The sequence below is a fragment of the Myzus persicae genome, unplaced genomic scaffold, assembly GCF_001856785.1.
Source record: "Myzus persicae strain clone G006 unplaced genomic scaffold, MPER_G0061.0, whole genome shotgun sequence".
Lineage (NCBI taxonomy): Eukaryota > Metazoa > Arthropoda > Insecta > Hemiptera > Aphididae > Myzus > Myzus persicae.
In genome coordinates, this window is record NW_019101058.1 from 459,892 (window position 1) to 482,664 (window position 22,773).

At 28.4% G+C, this 22,773-nt stretch overlaps 2 protein-coding genes across 5 annotated transcripts; one reads left to right on the forward strand and one right to left on the reverse strand.

Annotated features, from left to right (window-relative positions):
• Nucleotides 1-2,151: 2,151 nt before the first annotated feature.
• On the reverse strand, nucleotides 2,152-6,830 carry LOC111027544 (BTB/POZ domain-containing protein 7). 2 transcript variants are annotated; one of them, XM_022305941.1, is made up of 11 exons: nucleotides 6,635-6,830; nucleotides 5,884-6,048; nucleotides 5,021-5,806; nucleotides 4,807-4,942; nucleotides 4,576-4,739; nucleotides 4,277-4,503; nucleotides 3,896-4,215; nucleotides 3,219-3,381; nucleotides 2,976-3,154; nucleotides 2,689-2,907; nucleotides 2,431-2,622 (listed from the first exon to the last, which is right to left on the reverse strand). In XM_022305941.1, the coding sequence occupies exons 2-11, from the start codon at nucleotides 6,030-6,032 to the stop codon at nucleotides 2,431-2,433; spliced, it is 2,535 nt and encodes an 844-aa protein (XP_022161633.1). In that variant the 5' UTR covers nucleotides 6,033-6,048; nucleotides 6,635-6,830. The 2 variants fall into 2 exon arrangements, with proteins under 2 accessions (XP_022161634.1, XP_022161633.1); XM_022305942.1 differs by lacking the exon at nucleotides 6,635-6,830 and having other exon boundaries at nucleotides 2,152-2,622; nucleotides 5,884-6,032.
• Nucleotides 6,831-7,180: 350 nt separating this feature from the next.
• LOC111027553 (protein SHQ1 homolog) lies at nucleotides 7,181-11,756 on the forward strand. 3 transcript variants are annotated; one of them, XM_022305957.1, is made up of 2 exons: nucleotides 7,181-7,400; nucleotides 10,312-11,756. In XM_022305957.1, the coding sequence occupies exon 2, from the start codon at nucleotides 10,320-10,322 to the stop codon at nucleotides 11,688-11,690; it is 1,371 nt and encodes a 456-aa protein (XP_022161649.1). In that variant the 5' UTR covers nucleotides 7,181-7,400; nucleotides 10,312-10,319; the 3' UTR covers nucleotides 11,691-11,756. The 3 variants fall into 3 exon arrangements, with proteins under 3 accessions (XP_022161649.1, XP_022161648.1, XP_022161647.1); XM_022305956.1 differs by having other exon boundaries at nucleotides 7,181-7,396; XM_022305955.1 differs by lacking the exon at nucleotides 7,181-7,400 and adding an exon at nucleotides 7,618-7,718.
• Nucleotides 11,757-22,773: the final 11,017 nt, after the last annotated feature.

Sequence of the window (22,773 nt, forward strand, 5' to 3'; positions counted from 1 at the left end):
GGGAAGCAATACTTAGATGTATTTTATCTTATTTCTTGTGTTACAACTTACAATTGAGGCCGATGTACCGATGTTGAGTGCTGAATGTCAAAATGTGAAAAAGGAACATTTTAAACACTATTTTCTGTATATGTATTTTAATCACAAAAACAAATTTATTGTAACTAACATCAAATATCGACAGAACAGGTTTGTACAGTACACGATAATGATATTGTTTCAAATAGTATATAATATACAATTTTAACTTAACCTAGTCCTAAAGATTTGTTTATCGTCATCCGTATATTTTAGAACTATTATTAAATGAAAATGTATACCATATTAAAATAAGTTTAAATTAAGTACAATGATAAAAAAAAACAAGATGGTTCTATTAACAATATAAAGTTTTCTTCCATTAAACACCATACAATTAATGATAAAAATTAAATTCTACCGTAATTTGAAATACATACATTTTTATATAATATAACAGACCATAGTTGAACAACTATGGTAACACCCGTGTTAAGGAATAAATTAACAATAGATATCGTAAGCTAATAATAATAATATATTGTGAGGCCGGTTTTCATAGAAAACGACAAGACTAGAATCACAGACGGGCAAGGAAAATAAAATAATATCTAAGGTATACACAGAAATGTATAGGTATATAATAATATTAAATAGCTAATTTAATATCCTTAACTTAATTTTGTTTTATTGTAATGTACTTTTTTTTTTCGATTTTTAATGAAAAGACGGGTTGTTTGGTCCCTAAGCATTAAAACATAGATAAAATCAATTTTTTTTTTGTTTATATGTTATCTTTACATGTAACGGTCAATTTGTTTTGAGCGCAAGTTTAGTGTATTACATTTGTTAAATATTTTCTATGACAATTGAAGAAATATGAAATGGGTTCACATTTTTATGTATTATTATTTTTTGAACAAAGAAGTAGTAAGGGTGAACCCTTGATTAGTAAAATTACTATCCGTAGACAAAGAAATTAACAAGAAATATATTATATAATATATATACAGTTATTGTATAAGATGAACTCCCAGGTCACAAAACACAAGGTCAGTTTCTAATCGACATTTTTTTTTTTTTAATTCGGATTCCTTTACACACAGTTGTGACTTTAATTTTAGGAATAATTTTCCAAATTACTACCACCTTGTTTACAATTTCAAAAAAAAATACATCGATTAAAAACTGATGTACTTATATAATATATGCTATCATGTTATCGCCACTTTCTGGGATGTTACTTTGAAACTGTGTATATACAAAAATAAATTAATTTCAGGATCTCAATCAGGTACAATATAGAAAAAGAAAAAAAAAGGATAAAAATAATTGGTATTAAATAATTTAGCTATTCAATTACAAATTTAAATGTATATATCAGTGCCGGTGTTATAGCATCATTCTTGAAAACTTTAAATTAAATACTCTTTCATTGCGTGCAAAAACTAAAGAGAATAAAATTGATTTTAAATTGATTTGTGTACTAGGCAGCTGGCAAGAATAATCGTGGACGGAACGAGCGTCGCACTCATATTTTAATACAAAGTATAGTAATATATTTACAATACACTAACACATGTGTCATTATTGAAAGAGATGAAGAATACTAAAAAAAGTATAAAAAATTATTCGATTCGCAAAGGCTAATAAAAAAACTATAAAACATAAAAAAAACAATAGAAATTAGTTAACGACAGTAAAGAAGACTTTGTACCACTAGCGACGGGTACAAAATAAAATATAATAAATCTATTTAACTGAAGAGAAACATAGACGTGCAACTCAGAAGATAAGCAGAAGAAACACATTTATGCAACATATGAACACAATAAAAGTTATATAGTAAAAAGAATTAAAACAAATGAGAAGAAGTGAAAATATTCAAAGAAAATAAAGTTATAAACTTAATTTTTTCAGTCAACTGAATTTTAAAAAAACATAATTGATACGTTATTAATTATAAACAATAATAATGAAAAATGGTAATAATAATAGTAGCAATAATACTCAATTGAAATCTATGCTGCTCAAGTATGAGAAGAAAATAATTATATATTTGAGCTTGGTAAAATTTGAGAATCAGCAGCTAATGAAATGTATACATATGAAACTTAATGAGATATTATCAAATTATTGACTAACAATTATCCATGTTAAACAACTGTTACTCAATTAGTATTGCACTCCGAATGAAGAAAAAGGCATTGATTATAAAAAAGCTCATACTATTTATGATCAAAGATAATGTTAACAGAAAATGTCTCAATTCCTCTGTAAAACTAATACTATAATACAATTGGTTTGAAATTGTTTGCTCCCCTCCCTTCATTATTAGCTTGCAGTAAAATTAAAATTAACTCTACAAGCTATAACAAGGAATCTTACAGATAAAATTACATTTAGTATAATCTAAATGAAATGTTTAGGAGGAGGAGGTGTTTTATATGGCGACTGATTGGGCGAACTATCACCCAAGTCTAATCTCAACTCAACTTCGGGGCCAAGAATTGGACATATGTTTAACTGGTCCAAAGAAAGTGACACGGCTGCAACATCAGGCATGATTACTTGCTCTCCTCGATCAAAATCATCATCTTCATACTAATAAATTTGATTGCCAAAAATAAGTAGAAATAAGAAAGATTTCAAAAGTCATAATTTACTTACTCTAATATTATTTGTGTATCGTAAAGATGACGCCATATCATTTAAAACATAAGGTCTATGTTGTTTTCTCAATTTCTGCTGTGCGTACATGGATGGTAAGGTGCTAGTTCCTAAACCTTTTCGTTTTTCTTTTCTTGTGCGACTACTCCGAGACCTTGTACTTTCTTTTGGTTTATCGTCAGGACCTCCACCACAGTAGCATACAGAACTAGCAGCTTTCTAATTATTAAACATATTGTGTTAAAAAAATGTTGAATATAAAAATTTGATTGAATTATTGATAGTACTTCTAAAAGATAAGCAACAGGGTCTGGCAAATTGAACTCTCGAACAACTCTTAGTCTTATTTGATGATTGATTTCTTGTCGACTAGATAAAGGCAGTGATATTGCTCGTTGGCAACCAGGGGCAGACCTCAGTTTCTGGTCACGTTTAACCATAGCGTTCATGGTTGATACATCTGGTGCTGGATACAAATTATTGTTATTAAAAACAACTGAGAGATTTAAAATAATATATTATTATTTTACTTGGTATTGAAGCTGTTAGAACATCAAGAGATGAAAGACCATATGATGATGGAGTAGGTTTTTCTTCAATCATATACAGAGTGTCAGGTATACCATCAGGCATATATCTTGTTCGCCGTACTAGCTCCTCATCCTCTCTTAACATCTGATCTTCAAATAATGACTAAACCAAACCAAAAATCCATTTAAATTTTAAATGACAAATTCTATTAAAATAAACTTTAATTAAATATAACATATTAATATAAATATCAAATTACATTGATGACGAGTAATATAATTATATTACTTGTCATCAAAGACATTTGAATTAATTTAAATTTTAAAAAGTCTCAAATTTTCAATGTAATATAATTAACATTTCAAATTAGTTTGAGTTCAAGTAAGAAGTTTATAGAATAGAACCGTTTATTTTAATTTGAATTGCAAAAACAAAAATAAATCATGTTAAGTATAAAAATATCCAAGTTACATGACCTAACCTGAGGTTTAGTCTTATCAAATTTTTAAGTACTACCCAATAAATAAGTCAGTATTTTTTATTATTTATAATAAATTTGCCGAATAATATAGTTTGATACAAATAGCTTTCTTTATTTATGTCTTTAAAGTTAATAATGAACAATACCTAAAATTGTCAATTGGCAAACTAAATCTCCGTTCTATTATTAACTTACTTTAATTTCATCATAGTATGGAATAAATAATCTAGGTCGCACATAAAGCCCAGATGGATGTCTAATCCAAGCATTGATTCTGGACATATGATGAGACAATATTGGTGAATCATTACCAATCATATGGCTTGGAGGTGAACTCACTAAACCTCTTCTTATTGCTTGGGTCAAAGTCTCATGTTCTGTGGGGATAACATGATCCATACGAACCAAAGGTAAGAGTTCAGATAATATTTCACGAAGTTCTACATCACTTAAATCTCGTTTCTTTACACCTTTTCGGCTAACAGAATGTGTTGTTTGACTAACTAAATTTGGTTCTGAAATCAATTGAATAAATTATAAATCAATTACAAAGTTTAAACACTTGATATTTAATACCTCTATCTTCCATGCGTCTAATCAATTCATGTTCACCCCATTTGAGAACTGCCTGTAAAACTTCAAGCTCACTTGTTTGCAAGAAATTACTCTTTAAACAGTCTATTAGATGAGCTTTGTCAAGTTGGTACAAAACAGGACTATTAGCCACTTGAGAAAATTCTTCACGTAAAAAATGTTTAGCTTGACGATGAACCCATGCTGAACCATGTGGCAAACTTCCCCACCTATTAATAATTTTTAATATTATTAAATAATAAAATGAATATATCAACATCATAATATTTAAATAAAATTACCTAAGTACTCCTGGAAGTGACTCTAGAGAAAGCCATTCTAGGATAAGATCCTCACAACCCTGGGATACTATTTCTAATTCTAAGAAACGACCAATCTGATACAATTCCATAGCTTCGTCTAAAGGACTTGGCCTAACACGTCCGGTATTAGTTAAAGCTTCAACCTAAAACAAAATATAGTCTTAAGTATTTTTAGGCACATAATAGTGTATAACAGTGTACTATATTTACTTCACTTAAACTGCCAGCAGAAGAACCACACCCAGAACCCCTTAGTATGAGAGACAAATCAACTGTATCTAAATAAATTGCATGTAATAGGACTCTTGCATATCGTTTTGGAATAACTGATTCATCTAGCACTATCCTAAAATATTTGAAAAATAAATAATATATTAATAACAAATAGTTGTTGATAAATAGGTATAAAAATAGTTGTTCAAACCTTGTAGGAATGTGTAAAGCTCTTTCAGTATGTTCTTCGCCAGATTTAGTCCTTCGTTGAATAAGATTTCTAAAAAATGGTGACCTAGCACTAAGAATAGATTTATGGCAAGGCAATTCCAGTTTAGGTTGAAAACCATATTCAGATCCAGTAGATTCTGGCCTTCGATCTGAATATCCTTCTGGAATAAACACAAGTGCAGCATCTGCATAGTCACCGGTTTCCAACAGGTATCTTAAATCATTTTCTAACACATTTGGTGTACCAAGTTCATCACCAAGCCTCCTCAATAATGCTAAGTCTATATCTCCATCTCTTGGAGCTATATCGCCAGTGTATAAAAAACGTAATAATGCTGAAAACATTTCTATATCCACACCAGGTGTCCTCAAATCTAAACAAATACGCGCCCCGTAACCAGGACATCCTAAAAGCAATTCACGGAAATATGGACATCTAGCTGACAGTATTGCTCTATGTACTGGGAAACAAACACCACGAAAAATGAGATCGACGTCTGTACAATACTTATGGTCATATAAAGTAGACAAATCTTGTTTAAATGTAGCAGCTGGAGGCCTTGCTAATTCTGCTTGTACAGACAAGTCTTTAAGGGCAGCCAATGCTTCATATTCTTCAAGTAAAGCAGTAACTTCAGCTGGTGACCAATCGGATATCAACTCTCTTATGATACGACCATGATTACACACTTTGGAATACCGACGACGCTTAATAAGCTTCTTTCGCAAAGTAGCAAAACCAGACATACGCATCTTACGTCTCTCCCTAAAGATATAGGTAAATATAAAATTAAAGTAAGAACTAAGAACAAAAATATTTAAAAAAAAAATATTTATACTTACTTTATAATAACTCCTGGATAATTTTGAACCTCCACATTTGGATATTCATTGGAAGAAACCCCGGCACCCATTCTGTCGTCTGGCCAAATCCTTTTCGTCATCCCATCATATGACCAGACACAAGGTAACAATGTGAAACATAAGTTCATCACATAGTTATTTTCTCTAAAATATACAAGTTAATTTAATGAGGAAATACATTTCTGGCTAAAATATTAATTGAAGAAAGCTTTTGTTCCTTTCTACTTATTATCATATTCAAATACTCTACACATTTTTAATAAACATAACTTTATGGGGTTAATAGCAATTCAACAACATATTCCAAATTGTATATGAATTTAAAAAACCTATTTACTTTATATTATATTATTGTTCAAAACAATGGACTAAGGAGGTAATTATTAGAAAGTATGGCTATAATTTACTCAATTTATTCAACTACCTATTGATAAAGTATACAATGAAAGTGTAATATTTCAAATAAAATCATAGTTTCATAGTACATTATATAAATTTAAATGATAAATTAATTCACATTCAAATTGGGTCAAGTCAATAAGTTATTGTATACAAGAAACAGTAGTAATAACAACATAAGGAAATCAAACAATAATTATATTTTGTATTATTTTAAATCAAAACATTGTATTAATATTACAAGTTCACAAGAAACAAAAGAAATATGTAGTCAAAAAGTACTTCTTGAATAGGTTGTTTTGGGTGTCTAAGAAAAAAATTAGCCACTTACATAAAATGGCCCTTTCTTGACCTGCATTCGTGAAATCATCGAGATGAATTGCACTGTTTGAATACTTTATAAAACTAAAGCTTCAGTAGCGATAACTATTTAAGTGAAATTTTAAATCAAAACAAAATTTGTAATGGAAAAATCTGAGATCTGAATACAAATTTTGCATAGCTGAGAATATTTTGTTCTATTGATAAAAAAAAAACATCAACACGCCTACAAAAATGGTTATAATGTCTTTGGAAAATAATTTCCTTGTGAGAACATAAAATACAAATACCCACGAAAATGAAAATATATTAATTATTCTAAAACTAATAATTTCACAATTTAAAAGTATTGTGATTATACGACAATTTCATCTATACCACAATTTAGTTATATTTAAATTTAATTTGACAGTAACAGTTAAGTATTGTATTTTAACTGAATCAAGATTGCATAATATGAATCATGATTCGTATTCGCTTTGGAAATCCCAATCAAACCAAACATATTGATAACGAAAACATGTGATTAAAGATTAGACAAAACACGCTGATAATTAGAATGATAACTTCCATTTTCTGTGTGTGAATGGTAGTTGGGAAATTTAAAATTTTGTAGTTTACTTTTACTTGTTTGATGTTAAAGTTGTAATGTCAGATTCATGGTTACAATAAATACAGTGTATTAAGAAATATTCCTTATATACACCAAATTACATTTTTTTTTTTTTTTTTAATTGATCCTGAGCCCGGCAACTGTGGACATTAGCTATTAGTAGGTACTGTAGGTTTTTTGTATTGATGGTTTTGTATGTTTTTTGGTACGGTAGGGGGGAACACGTGTGTGTTTGTTTTGGCAGAATTTCGAATGGGGCACCCGTAGGTTTCTGCCATGCCCCGGGGGTGGGGGATGGCAGCACTTGCTCTCCGGTCACCGCGACTTGTCCGGAGAAAAATGCCGCCCCCGGTGGCCGAGGATCGAACCGCGACCGGCTGAGTCGCAGCGGAAGAGTCAGACCACTCGGTCACCTCGTCCCCCAAAATTACATTTTATTTATTTAGTTGTTCACGTTTTATTCAATCAAATACTAACAGTTGTAAGTATTTTAACAGATTAAATTACATTGTATACAAACTAAATGTAAGTTGTACTAAACTAATATTATGTATTGGTTGATGAGTGCAAAATTTAAAAAAATAACACATACGTGGTTAGGTAATTTGTTTATAGCCTTTGAAATTTGAATCATTAATTTGTTGTTTAAATTATTTTCATTGGTTGTATAGTGAAACTTTTGTATTCCTACTTATATGTTGTAATTTTACAATAATAGGTAATACAATTATTAAATATAACCTAACTACTGCAATTTATATTTTAAATTATTTATAAATTAGATACTGTCATTGCCTTGTCTTTACTCTGTTCAAGTTAAGAAACATCTATTTGTCACCCCCACCCAGTCACTCATCTGTATAACTGCCGTATAGTATTGCAATGCTCTTACGCATAAGTCAGCTGCCGACTACTTCTCTTAACTCAAACAGCGTATATAGATTCGTAAAATCTTAAAACAAGTAACAAATGTATGAATAACTTATAAGAATTTGACTTTTTTTCTTTATTTTTTTTCCAGTAAACATAATCAACACATAAGTATTATGGTAAAATTTATAATATATATTTTATTTTATTTTTCAACTGTAGATACATATTAACTATAGTTCTAATTTTTAGTTACAACTGAAGAAAATACATAATTTGTCACACAATACACTTCTTAATATTGTAAACAAAATCTTATAAGTTATTGACCATTAAAAATAAATTTCTAATTTCCAAAATATAATATGTTGAAATTATAGTTAAAATAGTTTTATTTGTATCGTAAAAATGTTTTTCCCTTGGTGAATTTCAAAAAAAATACTATAAATTGTTATTTGTTAATATTTAAAAATTCTCGTTTAGAAAATATTATACTCCTCTAAAGTTATTCACTAAATTAAATAATATTGTCTGGATTATTAGTCATTAATAAGTATTACCTTACCAAATTTAAATTAACCAGGTAACCCACGGAGGAATAGCTTAATATTCTTTACTATTTAAAATATTGTAGTAACGGGTTAACCATACGGCTTACATGAAATACAGAAAGCCTAGCTAAAAATAATAAACAATTCATAACAGGAAATCCCATTTTTTAAGTTGTTTTTAAATATTACAATTTATTTATTACTATAATCAAAACATTTTCCTTACAGCTTAAAATGTGTATAAGGCAACATTTTTATATTTAGAAATATGTATTGTAAAATTGTAAAATAATATTTTTAAAAAAAATGTTGTCCACCAATGAGTTTGGGCGGGCAATGTCTGTACACAATTTTGACCCAATTTTTTTTAATTTAAAAAATCCAAAATTATGGACATCTTTCAATCAATAAAATTGATACATTACTATAACACTATATTATCTTTGTCCATCTATAGTACATATTTATATTAAATTACTCTAGCATTAAATTATGTCTATAGTTATTTAAAATGGTATTTGGACGTTTCCTCCCTGTGGATTTTAGAGATACCGGACATTTCCTCCCTGGCCCCCTTTACAATATTAATTTTTTTAGGTTTTTTGGTTTTATCCAAAATATACGATCATCATATCGGCATCTTTAACAATTAATATAATTATTTAAAAAAATCTTGTAAACAGTACATTTATTTATTTGCATTTGTTATTTTTATATTGTTTAATATTTTGAATATTTATATTAGTGCATTTTGTTTTGGCAATAGTGTTATTATGACTATTTTGAATTCTATTTAAATATTAATTAAATCATTTGAAATTTATATGGTTAGGCCCATCTATTGGTATATTATTGTTTAATTTTTTATCCGAGGATAAATTGTCCAGCTAGGGTGGGAAACCTTCAATGATTAAGGGGGGAACGTCCTAGATTATTTTTAAATAATTCAATAAAAATGCATGGGATAAAAACCGAATTAATATGTTTAGTTCTAAAATTACATACATTATTTTTTTTAAATATGTATAATGCTTATTAATTATGATACTTACACAAAAATGTAAACTTATTTGTCAGGAATAATATTACCCAAATTACTAGTTAGGTATAACAATTTGTCAAGTATTCACAAAAATATTAAGTAGGTATGGTATGGTACCTACCTGTTGTTGAAGTTTGAATATTACAAAACACGAATAATATTAATTCAAATTATCTTATTTATTATCACAGAAAGTAATTAAATTTATGTTTTTATTACAATTGTTTTCATGGTTACCTTAGGTAAAGGTAACCTATTATTGTACCTAATGAATAAAAAAAGTGAACATTTTATTGCTACTTAATTGTTTAATTGTTTAATTTATAACCTTGTCTTACATCTATTTTTAAATTAATTAAATAACAATACAATAAAATGGAACATAGATTTAGGTGGGTCACTAAGGCAGCAGCTATGATAAATCATTGTATTAGGACAATAATTCTGAGCGGAGTTTGGATTTTTATTGTATTTATAAATAATGTGTATACCTATAACAATTACAATGTTATGATCCAAAAATATAAATCAATTTATTTGCGATTTCTAAGTGAACTTATATCAATGTTTCCTGAGTATAATTTTAAATTAATTATTGTTTACTTTTTCAGTTTATACAATGTTAACTCCAAATTTTGAATTGGATCAAACTGATGATTATTTAATTATAAAAATCAAAGCTAGATTTGCTAATGTCAATGATACAGAAGTTGATGTTAATGGTACTCAAATCACATTTCATTCCTCACCATATTATTTACGTCTCAATCTACCTGGAGAAGTGGAAGAAACTGATTCTTCATCTGGGTCTTATGACTGGAATTCATATGTTTTTACTTTTACATTAAATAAAGTAAATCCAGGAGAACACTTCCCAGATTTAAATCTTATAAACAAATTTCTAGCACCAAAAAAAAATACTCAAACAATTAATCCGTCTATTGAAGTTCTTAATGAAAATTATCATGATGATGATGACAGTGTTATAGATTGTAACTTTTTACAAAATCCTGTATCGGACGACAATATTAACTGTATGAAATATGGATTTGCTAATCAAACTCAAAATGGATTTAATAACTTTTCTGATGAATTCTTTGAAATTATTGAAATTAAAGATCCTGACAATTTAAATCTTGGAAAAAGAAAATCGCTGCAAATTGCATCAGAAATTTCAGAATTTTCTGATGATCATTACTTAGCAGATTTGATGACTGAACCCGATGAACTTAAAGATATATTAAACTTTAAACCATTTTGGTTTGATACAACATGTACCTTAAACGATTCTCATACAGATATTTTAAAATCATTTGGTAATAAAGAATACTTATTGAGTAAAGATGATAAAAAATCAGCCTTACTGTCGTTAGTAGATATCATGTATGCATATTGTTATTGTATTCGAACAAACTTTGGTGAAGAAAATTCTGAATCACCTTGGATAATCAATAAACTCTCATCTACACTTTCTTGGTTTCGTAGTTTTGAAACATTTGATGAGACAGTGGAATCGTGTATCAGACGAAGTTTGTGTTACCCTCTGTACAGGCAATGGCATTTAAGCATTTTAGTGCTCTCTGACGTACGTAGAGTATTTGAAAATGGATGTGTTTGTTTACTTACGTGTTTGTTGGATATATACAAGTTATTTAACTCAAGCGAACCCAGATATGTATTGAATCAATTGTACATTAAAGACTATTGTATATGGATTCAGCAATTAAAAAGTACACATTTTGATACCATTGTTAAACTCTTTGATGAAAATAAAATCAACAAAGGACATTTACAGTTAGATTTAGAAGAATTGGAAGTGGCTGCAATGACTGTAGAAGAAGATATAGCGCTTTTTAAATTGGAACTTGCCCAAAATGATAACAGCAATAGTATTGAGTCTAAATTGGAAAAATTACAAATTTCAAGCTCCGAGAGTAGTTTAGATTCTGATGACGACGAAGAAGAATCTTCAGAAGAATCTTCAGAATGATATTTTTTATTTATATAATTTTGTGTCATGTTAATGTCTATAAATAATAATTTCATTCATTTGCTATTTGTAATAAATGTATTTATTATTTACCCCACATTTTTAGTCGAATATTAATTTTTAAGAATCCTAAATTCAATTCAAAAGCCCTCATTACATTTTATTGCAATGCCTAAAAAATTAAAATTACTTAGTTGCATCATTGACTTTAACTACTAGTGGTTATAGTTAGAAATACAGTGTTGGGTAGTAACGTAACGTGCGTTACTCGTTACTGTAACGTAGTTACATTTTTCAGTAACGTTATGGTAACTTTGTTATTATTATTTTTGGGTAACGCAAGAGTAACTACGTTAATTATTTAGAAGTAACTTAGCAAAAGAACGCATTACATTATAAATTAAATTTTTTTCAGGGCTGGGATACTATCGTGGTGCTATTTCACGGGACAGTCCTTCACCTCGTATCCGCATCAGAAAATGTAATTATATTAATAATTTAAGTAGGTATTTATGTAATTACAAAATTTTCACAGTTTAATCTAATATAATTTTATAAAGATACGATTTTGTGTTAATATTATTTTCAATTTAACTGATTTTAACCTAGTTTCTGATCAACCCTATGGTAAAGTGGAGCGCTATTATAATACAGTTTATACAGGCGATTTAAAAATTTTAAATAGTTTACCTATGATGAAACAAATGTTTGTAAAGTTTAATACGTCACTCCCTTCTTCAGCTTTTGTTGAAAGGCTCTTTAGTGTAGCTGGAGACATTTGTACGAAAAAACGAGCAAGAATAACTGATCAAAATTTTGAAAATACATTATTATATAAAATAAATATAAAAAAAGATTGATTTAAAAAAGACTTTTTTTTTATGAAACTTAAATAAGCCAAGAGTAACGTCAATGTAACTATTTACTTTTGAGTAAAAAATGTAAAGTGATACATTACTTTTGTACTCGAGTAACTATCAAGTAATCTAGTTAAATATTTTATTTTGTAACTTGTAACGTAACTTAGTTACTTTTAAAAAGTAACTTACCCAACACTGAATTGATTTCAAGAGTCGGTAATACATAAACATTGGTACGTGTAACATGTTATTACAACATAAATGTACCTATATAGTATTTACTCCGAGAAGAGCTGTGATCTTCGTCTCACGATAACCAATACTTTCCTATGCATACCACACGTCCATACTTGTCTACCAATCTACCGTAATTTCAATAGGTCATAACCTGTTATTGAGTGATTTCATGGTCATGAGTCATGACTCATGGTCCAACAACAAATTTTATTATTGATGACATTTTATTACGGACGTAATATATACATTTATGTTAAGGAAAACATTATATTACCCTGACTAGAAGTAACTACAACTGTAAGGCATATACCGGCATATAAGTACCCATAATATTGTATAGATGTATTACGACCGTATCATTAAATACCTATGTATTAAAATGATCGAAATGAATAAATTATTCTTAGCTTAATTTCTCAGTGCCATAATAAATTAGAGTACCTACCTATTATATTAAAAATGCTTTCTCTTTTCCGAAGAAAAAACACATGGAACATTTCCATTTTCGTAGAACCTAAGCGTAAGCGATAAGCATATAATTAAAGTATGAATTCATCATTGTAAACTAAAATTGAAAAAAAGAAAAAAAACCCGTGTTCTAATTTTTAATCGTAGACGTACAGAACGCAGTAGTCAACATTTTTAAATTGAAAGCCGAAATTACAATTATTTTTTTAAAATACTAAAAGACAATTTTCATTTTATCATCTAAATTCACAGACATATAGATATCGTATTATGTAGTATGTACCTGTATGAATATAATGTGTCTGGTGGCCGTTTTATAATATATACAATACTATTACATGTATACTAATTTATTGAATGCCAAAAGGCAATTCGATTGTGATGTATTAAGTACACCTTGAGGTCCGAGGCCTAAAATAGTGAACAGTAGCAAATACGGAATGTGCGCAATAACAAAATTTATAGTAATGTACACCATTACAGCTCGTAATAAAGAAATGTTATATTAATTATGGCCGTGATATCATTTAAATGATAATAATAACAAGAGTTTGTGTACTTTTTTATTTCGGAAAAAATGTGTTTCTTTTATTTTGGATTAGAGACTAAGGTTATTTGAATATTGGATGTAATTTAAAACACAACTACATATTATATTACAAATATATATTTTATTATTATTGTTATGACAAGAACAAATTTAAAAAACTTCAAAGTGCCTATTTTACATAATCTATGATGGTACCTTAAAATTCCCTAAAATGTACAATTTACCAATGCAGTGATGTCTTTATAAAAATGCATTAATCTAAATATCTAACAGTGCGTACTAGTATCGAGTAATCAAAAGCGCGCTATTGCTACCTACAATCAAACCTAAAGGCAAGAACATTATCACTGTTTGAATTTTGTTTTCTTACGATATTTTTACTTCGAAGTGATCCGTGGAATGAAAATATTAAAATATTACAGTTTAAAAATGCTCATACCTATCATAAAAAACCGACCAAAGTAGGTACAAACACTCATAATGTTCTCACCTTTAAGTTTGACAATAGCCAATAGGTCAGTCCACTCGAATGTTGAAACAAACAACAGTACAACACAAAATTGAAAACTAGAAAACTGTCCTGCTGAGAGCCAAATTGTTATGATTTACATTTGTAACTTTGTGAGTCGGAGACAACGCGTCATGCGTTAATACTGTTGACTGTTTGGGAGCTGTAGAAGCTATAAATACCTACTAGTTTTTTTTTATTTGGTATAAACAGATAATGGTACCGAATAATTAGTTATGGTGTTCAAGGCCATCTCAAGATTTGCAGGGCAAACAGGGCCTTCACCCCGGTTTTTGACATATTACAAGTAGTTAGGTAGGTATGCTGCAAATTTCAATACGTACCTACTACCTATACACAAACTAATTTTCAACAGTGTAATTTTTAGCTAATTATTTAGGTATATTTTCAACTAAATAATATGGTTGATAAACATTTTTAAAGTTACAACTATTGAATTACTTGGTGCTAAATACTATTTTGGATATCGCATCATATCTGCATGTGTTATCTCCTAGTGGCGCCATCCTATAAATTTAGTGTAGAGAAAGTAAATTATTTACACTGCTATTATAGTACCCAAGTACCCAACCTCAAATCACAGTTTGATAAATAGCATTAAATATTAGAAGTTTTTGCCAAATATTTCTCTGTATTAGCATTTTTTATTCATGATAGAGTTATTCAATATTTAGACTATATTTGAGTTATGAAATGCATACACATGTTAAATTACTTTTAAACATTTTTTTTCAAGAATTGTAGATAAAAAAATGTTCTGCTCTGCCAAATAACTTAAAAATTCAGTATAGTAGTAGTAAACTAGTAAATACTATGTATATGTATATAAATATATATGGTTTATATAAAGTATATACAGTATGTTTTAACATATTAAATAATAGTGATTCTCTCAAATACTTTGCCCGATTGACACATTCAATTGACACATTGAAACTTAAAAGCAGTTCTTTACTTCTTCCGTCAGTTTTTGGAGCCCAAAACTCTTGAAACACATTCATGTGGGCTCTGAACTCACATCTAATTGGATTGTTCAACTTGAGACAATGAGGTGTTACTGTGTTGGGTATATAAAAATGTTCTTTGAAAATCGATCTCTTCGTCTGCAATGTAAATCGATAACTGTATCGCCGACTATTCGTCGTTTTCATTGAGCCCATCCAAATAAACTAGGGGTCACCGCCAGATTGCTAAATACCAGAAAATCTTCAAATTTCATTCATTCTTTCATTTTGAAAACCTTATAAAAAATTAAAACTGAAAATATGGTCACGATGTATATGTAGGTATGTAGTTTATAAGAATATTTGTGTTTTACTATTTTAAAGATATATCTTTACATATACATATTAAAAGTTGTATTTATTTTTACTAAAGTTTGTATCAAAATCATTTTTCAAACCAGTTAATTGTTATTATTTTTAAAATTATTTAACACTTCGATGGGATATTATTATTATTATTATTATTATTATTATTATATAAATGTAATCTATAAGTACCTACAATATTAATTATTGTGATAAATAATAGTATTGCGCACATATTACTATGGTAATTTAATTAATTAATATTTTTTTTCGGGGGGAGGGGGTTAGATAAAAAAAAACTACGTGTAAAAAAAATTACATAATATATATTTCAGGCACTTCAAAAAAAGGTACTCATCACGACATAATTTGGGTTGACTATTTTACTCTAATTAATAGGTAATAAAATCGAGTTTTTTCAATCTTCATTTTTTGACAATTCTTCAAACTTTAAAGTATATTAAGATAAAAAACTTAAACAATTAAATAAAAATTAACTATAACATGTTTATAGAAGCACTTTGAATGAAATATAATTATACACTAGATTATTGTTAACCTTATTAGTACACAAAAAAGTTGTTTGTAATGTTTGTTTATTATAGATAATTGCATAAAACAACTGCTTGCCATAAAATCAAGTATTTTTTTTCATTGAAACTAACGTATGAAAACTAACCATCAATGGACAATGATTCAAAAATAAATCGTATAAATGTAGGTCATAGAATGTGTTTTATTATAAAAATAATTATCGGTTTTTATGTGATGATCTATTGTATTAGTATTTAGTATTTACTTCGAAATTAATTGAAAACATTGATAAAATAAACTGCAGTAAACCTTATCATTATTTTTTTTCTATACATACTGTTTTATGTAACGTAAGACTTGAATATACTAAATAATATATTCAATAGTAATTTTTGTGGCTATAATTCATTTTGTTCCCGTTTTTGAAAACAATTCATTCCCATTCCATACATACTTGTAGGACAGTATCAAGACTCAAGAAGTGTGGTTAAAAATATGATGATGGTTTTATGGACAGTAAATTTTACTAATTAGCGTTTTATAAAAAGTCATATAAGTATTATAATTTATTAATCATAAATTGAGAGTAAAGTATACATAAGTAAAGTATCAAATTATAAAGATTAACGCTCTAACTTGTCAAAATTGTTTAATTTCATATCCATACAGTTTTATAATAAATTATTATTTAATTGTTCAATTCAGATTTAAAAAAAATAATTTCTAAAATACGAGCTCGATTTTGAATACATATAGCTAATTATAATTTGTAATTCTCGTGGATTATGTATTTGTTAATACAGACTACAGTTAATAACTTAAAACCTATATTGGTACTTAAGACTTACTTATAAGTTATAACTACTTAATCGGTTTTAAGTTGTATTACAGCGTCTAAATATAATCGTTTCATTTCTTACCTACCAGACAGTCATGTCAATAAACTGAAAATCATATTTTCCATAGAAGAATTAATAAGGTTTATTAAACAATACACATATCCGATATCAAGTGTAACTAATTAATAACTATAAAGTTTTAAGTTGTAATGTATATTGCGACATTCGACAATGATAGGTACCAGTATCTACATTGCTATACATATACATATTACATATGCAAATGTAGGTACTAGGTACCTATATTATGTTACTGGTTACGCCAATTACTGGGTAAAGGGTAACATTCGGATAATGTTGACATTAGACAGTTCATGTAACATTAGCCTAATATTAACATTATCCGCTAAATGACCGCTATATTAATATTAATATTAAAATCTTAGCTTATGTTAACCATTACCGGATAATATACCTAAAATTATTACAGTAACTTGCAAACTCTTTTGGATAATGTCATAAATGATATTTTACGATATAGTTATGAATTACCTGCCTAATGATATTGATATATTATAACGATACTTACATTTGGGATTATAGCATCGAATATTGGATAAGCTACTTAGCTACATAAGGTAATGAATATGGACCATGACCACGTCCATTTAATCTTTGATGGTTTATATACTTATGAAACTAAATTAATTGTATTGAATTTACCTACTTCAAAGCATAATAAAATATGCACAAACATATTATTGATAGAAAAAAAAGATTTATTTAATTTTACACATCATGCACTTGATATTATGCTTTCGAGGCATTTTGAATTGCACAAGATGCAATAATGGATGATTTATATAGGTACTTACACAGTCACACCTATTGGCTATTAGTTAATAGTTATTACTTATATTAGCATCCTATATGTGTTTCTTTGCAAGAACACCTTTTATAACCTCGACAGCTTGACCACTAGTGACCACTTCTGTTTGACATAAAGATCGACATTTCTCTAAATGATTTAGAATCGTGTGACACACCTCATCCAGAGATATAAAAGACAATAGACAAATGCCAAACTGGTTTCTGGTACATATGTAATTGTGGCAAAGTATCAGATTTATTACCAAGTCTATAGAATTGTTCATCCTCAATTCACAATTGACACGACATCAAATATTATGTTTCTCGGGTCCACTCGGATTCTGTCATCATCTGGTAGAGACGTAGAATCACAATCAAGATGTCTCCAATGTTCTCTGCTGAATGGGAGAAACTTATGGATTAGGTTAAAACTCGTTATTATTTGACAATCGTGCATTCACATTAACGTAATTCGATGATGTTATATAATACAAAGAACCAAAGAGGTATCAGAACCAAAAATAAAATATCTTGAAAATGTTTAATGTCTTTTTATATTTTATAGCATAAAAAGAGCCAACATAATTTGAAAATTATATCATATCTAGAAAATACTACTTGGTGAAAATATCACGTTTCTACGATTATTTATTTTTAAATCACAAAAAAATTGATTTGCCCCGAAAATTAGTTTTGTGTCAATATAATTAACGTTTTTCAGAAATATTATTTTTATGTTTTTACAGATTTATAAAATTTTTGACCCATCTCCTCCCTCCTAAACAGGTACTAACTAGATCCAATTAGCTAGGTACCAGAAGTCAAAAACGGCAGAAACTACCCTCGAAGTGGAAAATTAAGGTATTGTAAGGCTCTATAATGGTGATGACAGATAAAAAACATTTTTATTTTAAAAACACAATATTGTAAAACTAATAGGTACATTCATCGCTAGGTCAGTATCAAAAAATAAAATTGTTTGAAAGTCATTTTTTTAACCAGGCCTATCCTGGGCATGCTTCTACTTTTTAAAGTACTGGCCATTTTACTATGTTGAACGTGGATTTAAAAATATGCTCATACCCTGTCTAAAACACCACTCGTCCCGATTTCAAAAATTCAAAAATGCTTAAAAACATTCTGTTATACCCATACAAAGTACGAAATAAAAAATTTCAATGACAGATTTTTTTCAAAATGTTGAATTATGAATTAGTTTACGAATTTATTTAAAATTTATTTAATGACCTCAAGTTATGTAAAAATAACATTTTCAAAAAACATATACGTTTACTGATTACAATAATCACTCTGTATACACGTGTATAATAACTTTATTATTAGGCCGTGTCCGAATGAACTAAATTTGTATCCTTTAACACTATAAAGTATAAAGCTATTACAATAATATACTAATATAATATATTACACGGTTAGGTTAAGTATGCAGAGTATATAGCGTATTAACGTCTTGCTACTTACTTATTATAGGCTATAGCAGTGGCATACTGGCATCAGTCGGGTATACAATTACTAATGTTAGTACTAAATTGTAATCTATATTGACATTTTCAATTCGATTAAATCCAATTATAGTTTGTAATGTGAATATATTACATATTATACAGTTGTATGACCCGTGAAAAATAAAATACCTATATATTTAGACTACATAATTTATGAGAAGTTTAGAACTATATTTTAATATAATATTCGTATATTTGTATATAAATCAATGGGAATTTTTCCTAACTCTACCTGCTAGGGATTATTTTATTCTACAAATTAAAGACATTCTCAACCGTACAGTGTACACTATAATATTACAAAGCTGAAGACGAAAGTGAAACATATAATTCAGTGCTATAGCTACACATATAAATACATATAATATATAATACACACACTTATAATGTATTGATTGTAACTTATTATGCCCATTTTTGGCTCGAAAATTAAAGACGCCATAAGCCAGAACTCCAAGGACACTGAAAATATTAAATATTTATTTAGAACGGACTTTACAATTTTCTTAGTATTATTTTAAGTGTGAAAAATATGTTTAAAACAACGTGTGATTAATCGCTGGTTAAATGTATACAAAAAACATTATTTATGAATGAAAGTATAGTAACAATAATTATAAGTACCTTGGTATACCTAATTCATATTATTTCTAATAATAAGCTAATGAAATATTTTAAACAGAATACTAATAAATAATACTACAATAGGATTTATTTTCCAAGGCCACGAAACTTAATCAGAATTCATTTTAAAACAAATATTTAAATATTTTTTCAAGCTTTATTAAAAAAAAAAAAAAAACAGGTCGTCACTCACGTCTTACAGCTTACAACAAGTATATCCAATAATTCGAATACAACTATCTGTATACCTAAGGATTGAACTCAGATTCTTAATTATTACTGTCAGAATAATTTTTTTCTCGTACGTAAAATATGCTTATTTTTCGTCAAGCTCAAAGTTTATAGCATGGAGGATGGAGGTCGTCCACTGTAGAATTGTTTTATTTTTACAAAAAAATAAAACATATAATAAAACCTGTAACACTATATGGAAATAAAAAGTGCCTCGAATGACACCAAATAATACTTTGTATAATGTGTCATAATATCTATATATTATACTATTGTAAAAAAAAACGTTTATTCAAACGCTGAGTAAATAATAACCTCGCCTAATCCGTTTTTGTGTGCGAGTGATATTGTGTATATATGTGTTAAAGCCAGTTATAGGTACAGGGTGACTCTTTTAAATGTAAACAGTACAAACACTAATATTTTCGAATAGTCATATGTAACGTTTTTAGAAATATCTTTTTTTAGATAATTAGAAGTCATGACAATACAACATTTTATTTTTTACTATTTTTTTGATCATTATATGCATGTATATAGTGATTATGTGGCACCTGTGCAAAATGTATGTCCACTATAGGTACTCTGCGCTCATCAACACTTTAAATACCTATTATACCTACTTATAACGTATTAATTACTCGTTTAAAATTCAATTTGTATACATTAAAACACTCGGAAAAAAATTCTGCTTCGGAATATTAATTAATATGTATGTACGCTGCCATTAAAAGAAGTAAGAAACTCAAAAAATTTAAATGATAAGACCGTTGATTCGTAATGACTTCAAATTGTCTGAATAAAATATTTCCAAACTTTTCACCACTATACATTTACATACTATAATATGTATCGTATACTATCGTCCGCAGTATATACCTACACTATTATATGTTACATAGTTACCTACATAATATTCGGCGGTTACGCACATCCTATGTACCTATATAATAAAGTTTTAAAATATAGATAGCTATTACATTAGGTTTTATTAATGTATATAGGTTATAGTATACTTCTATAGGTATTCATTCGTAATTCGTATACAAACTCTTCAGTACTTCTACTTTGTTGCGTACAGACGAATATAAATAATAAAACATATAATGTAATATTTATACTGCTGCAGTTTACCGTAAACACTATGTCTATATAAAATGCGGCTTGTATATATACACATATCACACCCGAGTACAATACGAGTATACGACACACGACTGTCGAGTTTAATTTATAATGAAATACTATGAATGAAATAATTAATAACCATATAACAAATATAATGTATAATAATACCTATATGTATTATAATATATTAGTATGTATTATGTTCAGATGCGGAGGTTTCTCGTGAAACGGCATCGTGCTGTGGTTGCTGAAAAGAGGGCGGCGAGACCACATAGAATGTAATGCTTTCTGTGTGGTGAAACGGTTAAAACGGTGGGACTCATCAGTAGGAGTAACTTTTTTATGATGGACGCGAGCACATAATATAGACGGACTACAGACGTTTCTGGTCGTACGTATATAATCTAGTGGGCACAAGCTGATTATTTAGTTGGTAATATACTATTATATACTATGTTTTGGATTAAAATATATACCTAAGTAGCAACTACCTATACCAAGGCGAATCGTCCACCTTTATTGAGGATTCGAGGAATACAAACATTGAACAGAGAGTGTAGGTAATACTGTATATTTTGTAGATCGAAAAAAACGTAGGTATGACTGTATGAGTATAATAATGCGAACATGATAAAACGTCGTCGTCACGGATGACGGCTGAGTCGGGAACCCGTTGAACCCGAGATCTATATAAAGTATTCAAACTTTTACAGATCTTGCTGGAACCTATTTACACACATACCTAATATGCATTATGCATGTATGTATGATCATATATGTAAATATTGTGAATATGCAATAAGTACTATTTAATATTTATATTGTCGTGGCGGCGTGGAGCGTGTTAATAGTCAATTTATAATACAAACTTAGGTATATCTTATATCCGTCGTATATTACACTATATATACTGATGTCAGCTACTTCATTTATTATGTGTGATACTGTGATGTCCGATGTCTGATGTGAAAGTAAATAGTAACACCTTACAAATATATTATTATAATTATTATATATTTATAAAACACAACTTTTGTATAATATATGAAGAGGATACACTCCTGAAGTACTCTGAAGTAGTACACTATCTGGTCCAGTATTAAAATTTAAAAAACGTTTATATACCTATTGCAGACCATTTGAAAATTTGAAATATTGTACAAAAACCAACTTACAAACGTTATGTTCTGAACTTAACTCTGACAATACCTATAGGTAAATTCACCATATTCTTATATAATATTAAAGTTGACAATATTGCACAAGATTGGTTCAGTTGTACTCTAATTGTCCATGTTAAAACCGGGTCAGAGAGAGAGAGAGAGAACAAATGGTGCACCGACATCGCATAAGCAATAACTGTACAAGACGTATGGG